General features: G+C 36.1%; 1 protein-coding gene across 1 annotated transcript in view; it reads right to left on the bottom strand.

The window, feature by feature from the left end:
* Window positions 1-16,467, bottom strand: part of PTPRR (protein tyrosine phosphatase receptor type R) — a 380,321-nt gene that overhangs the window by 91,031 nt on the left and 272,823 nt on the right. The window contains exons 7-8 of the mRNA XM_069081929.1: window positions 11,800-11,986; window positions 2,087-2,171 (exon numbers count right to left, since the gene is read on the bottom strand). Coding sequence (XP_068938030.1) covers window positions 2,087-2,171; window positions 11,800-11,986 — 272 coding nt within the window. The remainder of the gene's footprint in view (window positions 1-2,086; window positions 2,172-11,799; window positions 11,987-16,467) is intronic.

Genomic DNA, 16,467 nt, shown 5'->3' on the forward strand with positions numbered 1-16,467 from the left:
AAGAAAGAAAGAAAGAAAGAAAGAAAGAAAGAAAGAAAGAAAGAAAGAAAGAAAGAAAGAAAAAGAAAAAAGAAAGAAAAAAGAAAGAGAAGGAAAGGTGAGTGGATAGATGGTCTATAGGTAGATAGAACATTTATTAAGCTCTATGTGTCAGCACTGGAATATAAAAGCAAATAAGGTCTATCCTCAAGAGGCTTACATTCTAATGTAATTGTGGAAGATACTACATAAAAGGCACGAGAGGGAGGAAAGGGCACCCTGCTGGGGACACTGTGGGGAAAAGTCCTGTGAAGGCCTAGTTCTTAGCTAGATAAAGCAGCAGCCTCGTTTGTCAGAGCTGTGTGGAAGTCAGGGGGCAGATCCTAGTTTCTGTTGTGGTAGAGCAGGTCGGTAAGACCATGACAGAGAGTCTACAGGAAACCCAGAACTCTTATAATATACCAAAGTTTATTAAGAGTTAGGGGTAGCTTATTTTTTTGTTGTTGTTGTTATTTCTGTAGCCTCAGTAGCTAGCACAATGCCTTGTATACATAAGGGACTTAATAATTTATGTTTGCTTAATTGAGCCACTTTTTAAAGTAATTAGCTCCCAATACAATTCCAAATTAATTTTTAGCACACAGCCCAGCATATTCAGTCTAGGCTTCCATTTCCCATGAAATAGTGTGACTTGAACAACTTACATTTTCGAAATTAGAAATCGCTCAGCAGGGCGGAGGGTGGGGTACCTAGACTACAGACACTTTCAACAGAAAATCCATCATGTACAACATCACTTGTCACCACAGGTGCCCTAGATCAAGAGATCCACCCAGTTCTGGGAATGGAAAAGCTGACACAGGAGTCTAAAAGCACTGGTCTGATATCATCAGGACAGGAAATAGGGAGGGCTATAGTTTTTTAATAATTCAAATATTTTCCAAAACCTTTTTGGGGTCAAATGAGGATTTGGGGGCAAGTTTACTATAAGATGAGAGAGAAATTCAGAAGATATTTCTCCCCAAAAAGATTTAGAGGACTTTTTTTTAAAAAGAACCAATTCCATCCAACACAGCATTTAATTTGCTTTTAGCTGCTGCCAAGGATTGCTATAGAATATCTTTCAACAAAGACCACAGTTCAGGTACCCAGACTAAGTCATGTAGACTAACTAAAGATGTATTTCAGTGAAATGAAGTTAATGAAGCATTTCTAGCTTTACCAAAAATGAAAATGCAAAGGCAGATTTTGTTTCCCCATGGTCCCCATTAGCAAGGATCCTGTAATATTTTTCCTTTGAAGGATTTGCTCTCGTGTTATATTCCTCCATCCCAGTCAGGGTTCAACATCCTGGGCCAGGGGGTGGGAGTGGGCGGAATTAAAATGGCCATATTATGAAGACTATTATTTGACTGAGTAACTATTTTCCTCAAGTTTAGGAGACACATTAAGATAGGATGAGAAATCTTAGAAATAAGGGACCAATTATTTCTTTTCCAATGCTATCACCCTGTCACATTTATGGTTTTGCTTAAACAATTGTTCAATGAGAAAACCCTTGTTTCTATGGTTATCTACTCCTGATGAAGTCTCCTTAATAGGAAAGAAGAGCAGTCTAGCATAGAATGTTAGAAAGATCCTTAGAGACCACTCATTTTATTAATTTAAAAACAATTTGGTTGCTGCATTTTGGTATCGCATCAAAGTAGTTAGTTTTCCCCTTAATATTCCCTCCCCCACAACTAAACATTCTCTAAACACTCTCTTGTAATAACAAAGAAATGAAATATTTAAACTACACTGATATGATTATAACATCTGATGGGGTGTATACCACATTTGGCTTCCATAGGTCACTCATCTCTCTAATGACTGGAGATAATCTTAATGATATCAGTTAATTACATAAGTTACGGAAATGAGTTTTCTGGGGCCAGGATTTAACCCATTAATTTTATAGATGGGGTTCCTGGGACTTACAAAGGTTAAGTGAAAAATTAAGATAGGTTTATTTTAAACTGTATATTCTGGGTATATTATTAAATGGCATGTATAGCACTTACAAATCTATGAGAAACAGAAACCTTTATTTAAAAAAAAAACTCACTTGGCAAAATGGTTTTGTAGCGGTTTTTGGTTCCATGCCGTGGAATGTCAATTTCTTTGGGATCCACGAAATTCATTGGTATTTCCTACAAAGAATAAATTGCACCAGATTAGTGTATCAATAAGACTATATTGGGGGATCTTCAGGAGGGCAGATGTCCTGGATGGAATTATCTTTGAATTTTCCCTTTTATTCTCCTTTCAATACCCATCAGCTACCAAGTCCTAATGGTGCTATCTCAGCGTCGCAGACCATATCCAGGATTATAACATAAGGCTTTATCTCAGGGTATCAAAATTTAAAGCATGCAAAAAATTAATACATGCCCTCCTTTGGCAGCCAGAAACACTTGGTTACTTACTAGGAACTTAAGTGGTAGGAATAATTCATTAAGATAAGAAGCTACAGATTTCTGGGTATTGTTAATAACACTTTACCTATGAGCCAGTATAGTAATTAATTTCCTTTCCTGATCGAATAAATTTGTCTGAGATATTTCTTGTGTCATTTTCATGAAACAAAAAACTAAGTTGTTTTAAGGGTACCTTTCAGACCTGTGACCCACTTGCTTGCCCCATTCACCAAAATTTATTTTTTTCCTTCTCTATTCCCAAAACTGACACTTTAGTGCTGACTCTGATCTGGACTGACCTGAAGTACTTCAATAATCTCTTAAAAGGTCTTCCAATTTCTACTCTCTCCTCCTTTCAAACTTTCCCTCATATTGTAAATAGCAATTATTTCTGTTCTGGTCAGAAGCTCTGGAAGGTCTTCCCCTCCCAAACTGATTCTTTTGAGAAGGCAAACTAGGCCATGTTTCTCCTCCATTCTTGCTTAGCCTTTACTTATTGTCTCAGACAAACTGAGACTTGGGAAGAGCTTAAAAAGGCCTCCCACTACATCTGGGGCCATCATTAGTTGTCCTGACCTACTTCTTGCCACTGGTTTCAGATGAATTCTGGAAGAGAGAGTGAGGCTGAGGACTTTGCACAGCCCTGACTTACTTAAATCCAATTCACTTGCAAATCAAAACATCCCCCTCCTGATGTCATTGGTCCTATTAGAGAATAAAGAACAAAAACAATCTGCTGCTGCTGCCAGACTTACCTCTCATATATAGATTTGTTTATATTACTCTGCTTAGAAACAAGCAAACCTTCCCAAATCTCAACGAGTCTTTATTACCTAGTCAGTACAAATGTTTTCGTTTGACATTCAAAGGCTTCTATAATCTGATACCGTGATTCTCCTTTTGATTGATTGATCTTTAAAACCCATGAAATGGAGATGAATGAAAAGGCATTCATTAAATATTTTGTGAAGAATTATGTGTTAGAAACTGTGCTGGCACTGAGGTTACAAAAAGGAATGTGAGACATCTTGTACTCAAGGGGCTTACATTCTAAAAATCACATAAGGAAGTAAAGAGATTCACAGGGATGGGGTCTGGAGCTATAGGACAGTCAATTCCTATATTATCCTCCCCTCTGTAGAAGCAATGGAAGTAAAGATTTGCTTTATTCCTTTAGTCTCATGTTATTGTCTTCTATGAATGCTACAGTTTTCCTTGTGCATACTCTCCACTTTCTCACCTCCATGCCTTTGCTGGCTCTAAATAATTCATTTATATAGTGCTTTAAATTTTCCTAGGCACTTTCCTTACAATCCCAGGAGGTAAGGAATACAAGTAGTATTATTCCCAGAAATCTTGGGTCATTTTGCCATCTGTCCAGCTGAACACACCTATCTTCAGACCAGAGACCATACCTTTTCCCTGTGTAATTTAACACACTTATCTTCAGAATCATACCTTGGGGCTTAGTTTGATGAAAGAGTGAATGGGAGCAGACTCATCTCCCTCTCCCCTTTCCACCATTTGCTCTAGGAATAAAGCAAATCATTCTCAGCAATATAATGATCCAAGCCACTTGAAGGACTTATGATGAAAAATGCTATCTATTCCCAGAGAAAGAACTGGTGGAGTCTGAATATGGATTGAAGCATACTTTTTTTACTCTAGTTTTCTTGGGTTTTTATTTTGGTCTATGTTTTTTTTCAACATGACAAACATGGAAACATGACTACACATATATAACCTATATCAAATTACTTGCCTTCTCAAGGTGGGATGGGCAGGGGAGGGAAGAAGAGAATTTGGAACTCAATTTGAATAACAAATGTTGAAAATTGTTTTTATATGTAATTGGGAAAAAATAAAATACTGAAAAATAAAAAGGAATAAAGTAAATCATTGCTTCTATTACTTCTAGAGAGGGGAGGAGAATGTAGGAACTGACTGTCCTATGATGCCTTTTCATTCGTTTCCATTTCATGGATTTTAAAATATGACTGGAACTGTGCTAAGAGTTAGGGATACAAAGAAAGATAAAGCCAATCCCTGCCCTTTAGGAGCTTACATTCTAATGGAGGAGAAAATAAGTATATTAGTAGGTACATTGAAGGTACATATAGAGAAGATGTAACATCACTTTAGAAGGAAAAGCAGGGGTCCATACTCTGTTTATGTCATGAACTACTTTCGCTCTCTGGTGAAACCTATGGGTACCTTCTCAGTATAATATTTTTTTAATTGAAGGAATGCTAAATGTCAGAAGCTAGTGAAAATAAAGAAGTAATTTCCCCCCCATAGTAGATGAGGTGGGAAGCAGGAAAAGTCCCTTGCAGAAGGTGGCATTTGAGCTGGGTCTAGGAGGAAGCCAGGAATTCTAAACAGCAGAAGTAAATAAGGAAAGCATTCTAGGCATGGGGGACTGCCAGGATAAAGGCATGAAGACAGCAGATTAGAGTGTCATGAACATGAAATAGACCCAAATGGCTGTATCCAAGAGTTCTTAGAGAGGTAAAGAAGCCTAGAAAAGTAGGAAGGGGTCAGGTTGGGAAGAGTTTCAATGTCAAACAAAGGACATTGTGTTTGAAACTGGAGGGAATAGGAAAGGTAAGGAATTTGAAGCACAAAGAAATTAAGACTGAAGAATAAGTGTCATACCTGGAACTCAAATTCTGATTTTCAGACTGTAAAGTCAACAATTCTTCCACTATACCAAGTTATCTCCCCAACCTTATGAGCTATGGCCATTGAATTCTTATTGTTCAGTCATTTTTATTGTGTCTGATTCTTCATGATTCCATTTGGGGTTTTCTTGGCAAAGACACTGGAGTGGTTTGCCATTTTCTTCTCCAGCTCATTTTACAGATGAGGAAACTGAGGCAAACAGGGTTAAGTGACTCACCCAGGGTCACATAGGTAGTAAATGTGTGAGGTCAAATTTGAACTCAGTAAGATGAGTCTTCCTAATTCCAGGCCTATGCAACCTAGAGCTGCCCTTTGAATTTTTATTCAGCCTTTAAAGCCCAATTCAAATACTACTTGCTTTGGGAAACCTTCCTTAATCACCCCCTGTTAATAACAATTCTTCCCCCTTATACTATTGTTTTTACATTTAAAATTTTTGTGGATATCTTTTGTGTTTACATTACTTTAATTTCCAAATATAACCCTCCTTCTCTATTCATTGAGCCATTCTTTGCAAAGACTAAAAATAGAAAGAAAATAAGAAGCAATTCAGCAAAATAAACCAACATATCATACGAATCTCAAAGCATAAGTGATATTCCCCAAACCAATGAGCATATATTAAACACTTACCATGTTCCAGATATGTTGCTAATCCCTGGTTATAAAACACACACACACACACACACACACACACACACACATACCCCAAAGAACAAAAACAAAACCAGTAAAATGGAAGAAAGGGACTTTTTTTCATCTCTTATTCAGGGTCAACCTTACATTTTTCTAGTGCCTCATTTAAATATATCATCTATTTTTTAGCTATTTTATAGAGCTGAAGTATGATTGAATGCCAAGAATATCAGACTTCTCATCATAGCATGGAGTTTCAATTCTTATTTTGCCACTTAGTACCTGTGTGACCTTGGGCAAGTCATTTAATTTCCTTGGTCTCAGTTTCTTCATAAAATGAAAGAATGGGGCTATGTGGCCTTTAAAATCCTTTCCAATTCTAGATCAATAATCCTACAATCTCCGATCTTTTTGTATGTGTTAGATTTCCCTTGTAAATGTATGGGACAAGGTCTTATCTAACCTTTGGATCACCCCCACCCTCTTTGGCACAGAGTTTTGTACACTGTGTTTGTTGAATCCAGTTAAGTTGAATTGAATTGAGCTGTGCTGGAGATGAAAGTCCTTTAAAAAAAAAAGAAAAAAAAACATAGACTTTCATTCTTTAGTATGTTAACACCCATCCAGTGCATAAATATATCAAGGGCTAGTGAATGGGACAATATCCAAGAAATACTACTACTAAGTGAACAAGAGAATGTCTCTTCATGAGGCGACAAAATAAGTTAAAGAATGTCATCAGAAAGGAGAGATGAAAAGGAGTTTTGTCAAATGGTAAGGAGCCAGATTTGATATTTTTCCTGGGTCTCCTACATAAATGTGTGCTTGAAAACTATGGATATTTTACTAAAGGTTTACATACCATTTTGTAATTTATAATCAAATCTAGAAATGGAACCTATCTTATGTGGATGGACACTTTTTGCTTATCATTTATTATATCCTTATTAGGGCTGCTCCTCTCCTCCTCAACAACATTTTGGTATATGATTAAAAAAAAGACTTTTATATCAGGTGTGAATGAGCATGTTCTATTAAGAATATCAGAAAGGGAATTTCCATTTAAAATCATGACAAAATCACAAAATTTCTCAGAGTCGATTTATCATGACATATTGAACACCTGAATAAAAATGTTCCTTTCATTCAGTGTTCATACATGGATTACTCCAATGTAATAAAAATCATGACAATGTTACACCAATCAATTGACCAAGAGGACCCTTTAAAGAGAAAGCCTGAATTTATAGGTAAAAAATATGTTTGCAGTAACAGATATTTTAGAAGTTCAAGGCAAGGGGCAGCTATGTGGCACAGTGGATAGATAACTGGCCCTGAAGTTAGGAGGACCTGAATTCAAATCCAGCCTCAGAAACTGTAATGGAAAGCAAACAAGTACTTAGCACCTTGTTTCAGTTGAGTCTTGCCCATGATTATATCAAGTCTTTGTTAAGAAACAGGATTTGTGAAACCCACAGTGGGAGGGACTTGCCAAAGACAGGAACAGGAAAGACATAAGAGGTGGGTAGAACAGGAAGGAGCTAATGACCATATAAAAGCAGAGGCACAAGCTGGGAGAGAGCAGAATTGAGAAGGGAACACTCATGGTGGCTGACACTGTTTGTCTGTTCTGTCTGTGTTGATTTGTGTTTGTAATACTTTGTACAGAAGCCCTGGGACTTTACTGGAAGCCCTGAAAGTGTATTTTCTTGTTGTCTGTTTACAGAAGTCCTGGAGGAGGGTTTTGGAGGTCCTGTGATTATACTGATGATTTGTGTTGAGTGCTCAGACTTTGTTTGTGGGTCTGTGTTGATTTTACAGGCAGATAGTGAATTGATGATGGTGCTGGTAATATGTGTGAATGATGTTTTGACTGTTAAGTTTTGTCTTCCCAGAAACAGAAACTGCGAAGGACTTGAGGTAGACTGGACACTGTGAGCACCAATATAGAATGGGAACTGGATGAGGAGCTAAGAACTCCCTGCCTATGAATCCAGGTGACAGTTGGATAGATTCAGGAAAGAGCTGGACCTATGGAGGAGGAACCATGGAATTTGGAAGCCAGCCTCAAGCCAAGATGAAAAGACCTTTCCTTGGGTATTTGGTTCTGACTGAGAAGGTTATGATTTACTGTGGCTGAGGGGTGGGAGAACTTTGTACTTTGTACCTTGTACCCCTTAGGGGTTAAGAGTGTTTGGAAACTAATCTCCAATTAAGAAGGAAGAAGACTTTTTGACTGAGAGATTAAGACAATGTAACCTAGAGAAGGAAAGATTTTGACCTTTGTACTTTGTCTCCCTTAAGGAGGATTGCTCCTTAAGGATAATTGAGTTAAGGACTTACTAAATCATATCTTTTGTTGAAAACTATGTCGCTACTTTAGTGATAAGTTGTTATGCTATATCACTGTGAATGCTGTACTTTGGTTTCTATGAATGTTTTGCCTCAGTTTATTACTGAATAAATAGAGAGTTCACTATACTATGTGATCAGAATCTTAAAGCTGTTCACAGCAGCAGTCTTCTGGAGAGTTGCTTGTGCTTGGCTTTATAGACACTTGACACAGTCACTAGCTGAGCGACCCTAGGCAAATCACTTAACTCCAAATGCCTTGCCAAAAAAATTTATAATAATGTTAAGGCAATAGTGGGGGGAAAAGTAGCAATGAAAGTAGAATAGCACTTTCAGATCTCAAATTATAGAGTAAAGTGGTAATCATCAAAATTATTTAGTGTTGGTTAAAATTTATTAAAAGTAGAGCAATGGAACAGATAACTTGAGGGAGAACCAGAAATAATTGAATTTAATACCTTGGTGTTTGATGAACCCAAGAATATAAATTGGTTGAGGAAGAATTCTCTAACTGATAAGAATTGCTGAGAACATTGTAAAGCAGTCTGTCAGAAACTAAGGTTATACTGAGATCTTATGCCATAGACTATATACAATAAGTTCAAAATAAATATAGTATCTAAACATTAAAGGTCATAGCATTGTTTTTAAATTAGAAGAGAACCCAACAAGGTCTCTTTCACAGATATCTCCAGGGGGAGAATTCTTAATCAAATATGGGATAGAAATAATCACAAATGATAGGATAGATTTTGATGCCGATTTTTTATTTTGATTTTCGAAATGGAAAAGGTTTTGCACAAACATAATTAATAAATCTTGGATGAGAAGGGAAGCAGTAATTGAGAAGGAAAAACTCTGCATCAAATGTCCATGATAAGGATCTGATACCCAAGAATTATTGTGAAGTAATCCAAAAGATTTTGTTAAACAGACCTCAATGAAAACTATTTTCTTAATGGATACAAGCAGCTTTCAAAATAAACATCACAACCTATCAATAACCATATGAAATATTGCTCTAAATACCTAATAATGAAAATGTAATAAAAACCTCATTTTTCATCACACACTCAATAAAGTGATGCAGATGAAAAAATATGCTGATAGTAATTGTTGGGGGGATTGTACAAAGATAGACACATTAGCACATTATTTGAGCTGTGAATAATTAGTACAACCATTCTAGAAAGCAATCTGGAAATACACTAATAAAGTGACAAAAATATTCATACTCTTTGACTCAAAGATCCAAGAAAGGCCCTGCATATAACAAAATATTTATAGTAGTACCTTTTTTTGTAGTATCAAAGAACTCAGAACAAATAGATAATTGACAATTGGAGCATGGTTAAACAAATTAGAGTACATGAATGAAATAGAATATTATTGTGTTATAAGAAACAATGACTATAAGGAATAACATGAAATAAGGAGAATTGTGGAAATAACATACCCAAAGACTTCAACATTGTAAATTGAAATAATAAATCAACTGAAACTGAAGGATGAGAAATACTATAATGTCAAAACTTGGTCCTGAAGAAGGGATTGTGAGAATACAGCTCCCTTCTTTCTTCACAGATGTGGAAGACTATGGGTATGGAAGACTGGATATATGGTTGATGTTAGTCAATGTATTGGTCAGTTTTACTGAAGTGTTTTTGATTCTCCTTTTTAGTCTTTCTTATAAGGGTTGGCTATCTGAAAGGGGAAGAAGGAAGGGTATATTAGACTATATAAGTGAGGTAAAAACAAAAGACAGCAATAATAAAAATTTTAAACAAAAAACTTCATAACCCAGGTATTCCCTTTATTGCAAGCAGATCATATAATTCTAGCACTGAGGGTCAATTACATGCATACTCACCAAATAGGAACATGAATATTCTATATCAATTATTTATCCTTAACCACTCCCTTCAAATGAACTCTCCTTTGTGGCAGAATAAACGCCTAAATAAGTGACATAACTTTCAAGTGATTTGAGAAAAGGCAGCCAGTGAATAGAACTTACATATCAATATTAGACCTAAAAGTTGGTGGATATATAGCCAAGTTTGTAGGTAAAGCAGGGATAAGAGTGAAGAAACAATAATCCAAAGCTTTTAAAAGGACACAAATAAAGTTTTAGGATATGTGTAATGAAAGGCAGAAAGATAGCGAGATAAAGAGAGCTGACTCTGAAGTCAAGAAGATGCATGTTCAAATCCTGACCCTCACCCATGGATGTGCCAGCCTGAGCCAATCAATAAATTGTTCAGTGACTGTAAGTTACAAACCAGTTGTCAATATAAATTAATAAAGGGAATTTCCTCATAAGGAGTTCCCTATATGAATACAATCATAGTTTTAAAACAAAAATATATTTAATTGCTTAATGTAAGATTTGGTTTTTTAAAAAAGGCTTTCATGCAAATTAGCAACAACTACAACTTCTTAGTTACATGCCAATTAAAATGGTTTGTTGATTGGCACTACAATTTTTAAATACTCTTTACTATATAAAAGCTATGTCAACAGCCTATGTAGAATATTAAAAGAAGCGAAAAAATGTGATCTCTCTCATTTCATTATTTGTAAAGAATGAGATGTCAAACAATTCATTTGAATTTCCCTCCATGTTTAGTCAGTCGCAAATTTCTGAAGTCAAGTTTTGTTATGAGGACAAGACTTCGGACAAAAAACATTGAGGAGAGAATGGAAATTTTGGCATTTCCCCCTTTTATTAGCTTAGTCATAACAGAGAAAATAGTGAATTAGTCAATGACTAGAGGGAAAAGTAAAAATATGCATGGATTTGTCAATAGAAGCAGAACTATATTTAGAGTAACTTGTTCTATTTATTTGAATTATTTAGTTAGGTCTATTTGGCTCTTTCGAACATTTCCCTGATAATGGATCTGATCATAGAATAGTAGAGTAAGTCCATTATTAGACATTCCATAGCAATGTCAATTTCATGTACCAGGTAGACATGATTTTTAAAAAAGCACATTAATTTGAGATGTGTATTGATGTAAAACATGAGGAATGAGTTCCCTAAACATATTCCACCATGGGCAGAAACACACCTTTCCTGACTTTGTGCCATAAACATCCTGTGAGCTCTGTTACAGACATGCCAGAGAGATTAGGGAAGGGTACAAATGAAGTTATGGAGGATGCAGCTTTCATTAACCTCATGAGACAGCATTAGCAATATTGTCCAAACCTGTTGATACATTCTGTGCCTTAAGACGTGTAGTCTCATGCTGTATAGCCCCATGTGTGAGACTTTCTCTAGAGATATACTTAACACACGGGAACACAAACACAGACACAGGATAAGTACCTAGGTAACCAGACTCCCCAGAGGTGCATGGCTCAGCCACAAGGAAGTCTCAGTTGGCTGTCTTACTCTTTCTACTGACAACACAGTCAGCTTTGTTAGTTTGAAGGATAGTTTAGGAACCTTTGCTAACTTTGATTTTATAGGGTAGCTATAGGCAGCCTTAGAGAGGGAGTAAGACGTGGGTTCCCTTAGGAAGATAGGCAACATCTGTTGCCTTCCCATTCCATAGATAATTCCCTTGCCTTCTTGATTGTGGGAGCATACAGTCTCAAGTTCAGTGTCACACCCTTTCCTCCCCAGACACACATATTAGACTAAGACAGATAAACACTTTTGAAGTAAGGGGGAAAGACTCACCATGAATTCAGTCTGGAGTAAATGAGAGCTTGCCATGGTGTCCCTCAGCTGTGACCTCGTGAGAACCCGGCTAGCTGACTGCAGGTATTCCATTGCTACTTTCTCCCGTGGGGTCGGCACAGCCACAAAAGGCTCGATGGTCCCCAAACCACTCATGTCCAAAGTAAGGGACACATTGGATCCTCGCCTGCATTTGAAAATAGTTTGGTTCTACATTAGCAAAATTACTTATACTTAATTACTTTAAAATATTTACCTCCTTAAAGAAGAATTAGATGAATTTTCTTCTTTGATATAAAATTTGACTGTGACAGTGAAATACAATTCCTTCATAGAAACATAGTTACACTTACTGGGGTAAGGTTGTTTTAATACTTTAAATACCTGTAATGTTATCTATGTGGATACTGTATGAACCAACACAGATCATAACCCCTCTAAAACTTTGAAGATGGTCTTTAAGAATTGCTATTGCTTAAAATTTGATTACCTTGGGCCAAATGGGGGATAAGCCTTTTTAGACTTCATTGATTGGATATGGTGGGGTATGGAAGAATGAAGAGGTGAAGATGATTTCAATATTTTGAGACTTGGCTGGTTGTCAATCTTTAAAAGGTCACAGAGAAAGGTAGAAGTACTGTAAGGTCAGATATAGTTAATTATGGCTATTTTCAATAAAGAGAAGAAAATGTAATTTGTCAATTCTAGACCAGTGAACTTGACTTTTGGCAAAATTCTAGAACATATCATTAAAGGGATGGTTAGTAAACAGTTGGAAAAGGAAGCAATGATCATAGGGGAGCAGCATGGCTTGACCAACAATAATCATATCAGATTAACTTCATTTGCTTTTTTGTCAATTACTAGATTGGTAGATAAGGAGAATGAAATAGATTGTCTATAATTCAATTAAAGCATCTGGCAAAGTTTCTCACACGCTATTCTTGTGGCAAAAGCATATTGATTTGGGCTGGATGGCTATACAGGCAGACTGGTTAAATAGGGTAATTTGAAGAGTAATCATTAATGGTTGAATATCTGTTTGGAAGGAAATCTCCAGTGGAGTACCCCACAGCCCTGTGCTTTGTCCCTCTATTGTTTAACATTAATTATGACTGAGATAAAGGCATAGATATCATATTTATAAAATTTTAGGATGATGAAGCTGAGAGAAATAGCTAACATGTTAAATAATGAGCTTGGGGTCCCCCCCCAAAATAGTCCCAAATATCTAATTTTGGTTTGAATGTAATTAATTTTAATACTTTAGGTAAAAGGATCAAAAAAACCCCCTGAAATATCTAATTTTGGGTTGAATGTAATAAAAATAATTTAATATTTTAGGTAAATCTATTTTCCATCACAAAAGAAAATTGGTCAATTTTTTTTCCTGTGGGTCTAATTTGACTATAGCAGTCCAACATAATTCCTTCACAGGAGCTTACTAGCACATATTGGGGCTTGTGTATACTTGGGTTCAAGAATCAACTTCACAAATATTTTTTTTAAAAAATAAGGAGGCCTGTTTAGACAGTAGTTCAGATGAAAAGTTGAAAGGTTCATGGGGTTTTAGATAACTACAAGTTTGATGCAAATCAATTTCAACTAGCAGATAAAAAACAAACAAACAAACAAAAACCACACCAAAATCTAGCTCAATCTTCACCTTCATTAGACAATGGCTAGATTTCAGGATTAGAAAGATGATAATCCTGTTCAATTCTACCCTTGTCAGATGAAATTTTAAACTCTGTCTTCACTTCTGATTGTCACACTTTAGGAAGTCTATTCATAAGCTAGAGCAGAAGCATAAGTAGCGATTTTGATGCCTTGGGCAAGTAACATAAATTGTACCACAGGTAAGCAGCTAGAAACCATGATCTCCAAGCACCTTTGTGTTTTGTTATATGAAAATTATATGGGAAGCAATTAAGGTAAATTCACTTGAATGAGAGCAGGAATTAGTTACTGTCATGGCTACAAGATGGTTATTTTGAATAACTCCCTGTTTTGATGAATTATTATTGATAATCTATTTGTGACCTCTAAATTTTAATGCTTTGGAGCAAATCTCTGGTCACCTTCCTCTAGTAACAGCTATGAAATAGTGTCCAGAGAAGGTTGGGTAGGATGGTGAAGATTATAATCTATGACCATGAATTAAGGATATTTAACAAGGATAAGAACAGAAAAAAACACGTTTGTTGTTTTTTTTTTTTGTAACTAGGAATCCTTATTTCTTGAAAGGAAGAGTGGAGGGGAGAGAAAAGAAGATGAGATGAGAGGTGAAAAGAAGAAAGGAGATGAAGAGAGGAGAGGAAAGAAAAGAAAGAAAAAAGTTCATGTTGATATAAACTTAAAGTATTAATTTATAGGGATTAGAAAAATGGAGGTAGGTCTTGTGAAATTTCGCTGATGATTTTTTCCCAAAAGACATGTCATATTGGGAAATGAGTACAAAATATATCACTCACTCCAGATTATCTCTTTATTAAAAACTAAAAAGATTTGTCCTTTTTACAATTTAGGGAAATTAAGGTGGGAAGCAGCATTCGCTTTTCTTCTGATGTCCCCAATTCTTGAACACCAAGCAGGAAGTTCATTACATTTTGGAGTAGTGACAGAAAATCCAAGCATCATTATTGAATTGTACTTTTCCTCACCAAAGAGGATGGCATGGTTTCTATTGGTTGTTGGGTGTGTTCCATACTAAGGAAGTCTGAAACTTAGTGGCAGCTGTTGCTGTGGAAATGGGAAAATAAAGAGCTCTCTAGGGACTGAAGAAATGCATCACAACCAAGAAATATAAATAAAATAGCTGTTTTCCAGGTCTCTGAACCAAGGGATGGCAGAAATTATGGTATGGCACAGGTGTATCTCATCCTATAAAATGTATGCTTGTGTCAGTGTTAGAATGTTGAAAAAGCATTTGCAGTTTTCAACCTTTTGAACATATATGGGGTAAGGTAAAAATCACTACATACTTGCACATTTTATACATACTTGTAATCTTATTGTGAATAATGGAAATATACTTTAAAGAAATTATCTTAAATACATGTAAGTTCTGAATACATTACATTGTTTTTGAAGTGTATCTGATTTATTCTACACATTTATGTATGTAGAAACCCTTGGTTTGATCATCATTAAAACCACTATTAGAAAATATCCCTGCTATCAATAGAAAAGAAAGAAATTACAAAGTAGGCCAAACTGTTTTCAGTTTCTTGGGCAATGGAAAACCTCAGATTTCTGGTGGATGGTTTTGATTAAAAGGAAAGAAATGCCCACTTCTTATATTTCATTGGTCCTTCTACTTCAATATGAACTCTTGTCTGGCATTAGGAATGATGGGAACAAGGGTCAAGAAAGGAAGAATTGATTTAATGAAAAGCAACAGTAAGGCTGTCTATGTGCATTCAGATGGTTTCCTCAATCCTCTGAGTATTTTTATGACCTTAAATCTTATGCTCTGGAGCCCAAGTCATTTTTTCAATGCAAAAAGAAATCACTGAACCAGCAATTTACAATATGGTCTTGTAACTGGAAGGAGCTGCTGCAAATTTGTTGGAATAGCAGACATTGGGAGTAGCTGAGTAATGATTCTGCTAGGGGCTGTCAAAGGAGGAATGTGGTTGCACTAAAATCTCTCCCAGCTCTGAATCTATTCTTCTATGAACTTGGTTGTTTATATAGCTGGAATTATTTCTTATGACACCTACCTGACCCTGACCTCTAACTCCCTTCCTCACTCCAATGCTGTTTTTAACAAGTTCCCCAATCCTAATTTGCTCTTTTTATCCTTTTTTCCTTCTCATTTGTCTACATTCTATATCCTCAAATTGGGACTTATATACCAAAAATATAGACATTTGGTATAAGGCATGGCTACAGCTTTGATTTTACCATCATTTCTCTGTTTAAAAAAGTCCACAGCTCAACTGTGGACTTTTGGGCATTTTCTGAATTTCACACCATGTCCAATAGGCATTCCATGAGGGATACCCTCTGAACTCTATTCTCATGAATGGCATGCTAGACAACAATTTCTTCTGGAGACCAGCAAAGAAAGTATTCAGTCTGCTCATTTAATGATTAGCAATAATTCTGATTGGGCAGGTAAGTAGCAAAATGGATAGAGTTCCAGGCCTAGAATCAGGAAGATGTGAGTTCTAATACAGCCTCAGACACTTACTAGCTGTGAGACCCTGGGCAAGTCACTTAACCCTGTTTGCCTCACTTTTCCCATCTGTAAAATGAGCTAGAGAAGGAAATGGCAAACCACTTCAGGATCTTTGCCAAGAAAACCCTGAAAGGGGCCATGAAGAATCAGGTATGACTAAAATGCTTCAACAAGAATAAAAATAGTTCTGATTATAACAGCTTTTATTACCGTTGTGAAACTAGGGCAAGGAGTAGTCTCACAAGTTCTCATGGATAGGTGAGTACCTGAACAGGTATGAAGCAAAGTATACAACCCACATGAGCCCTGGAATTCTATGGCACAGATCCCAGGTACACTGCCCAATTGAATTTGTTAGGAAAATAGTATATGGAAACATATCATCATCATATTTTTCGCCTTTTGATATCCCATTCAAGGCTTTAAAATCAACATAACAATGGATTACTCCATGATTCTATGTGAGAGGCACTGTGCAAAGG

Source organism: Petaurus breviceps, unplaced genomic scaffold, assembly GCF_028583685.1.
Source record: "Petaurus breviceps papuanus isolate PSGF00001 unplaced genomic scaffold, PetGlider_PUasm1.0 156, whole genome shotgun sequence".
In the NCBI taxonomy this organism is placed as follows: Eukaryota; Metazoa; Chordata; class Mammalia; order Diprotodontia; family Petauridae; genus Petaurus; species Petaurus breviceps.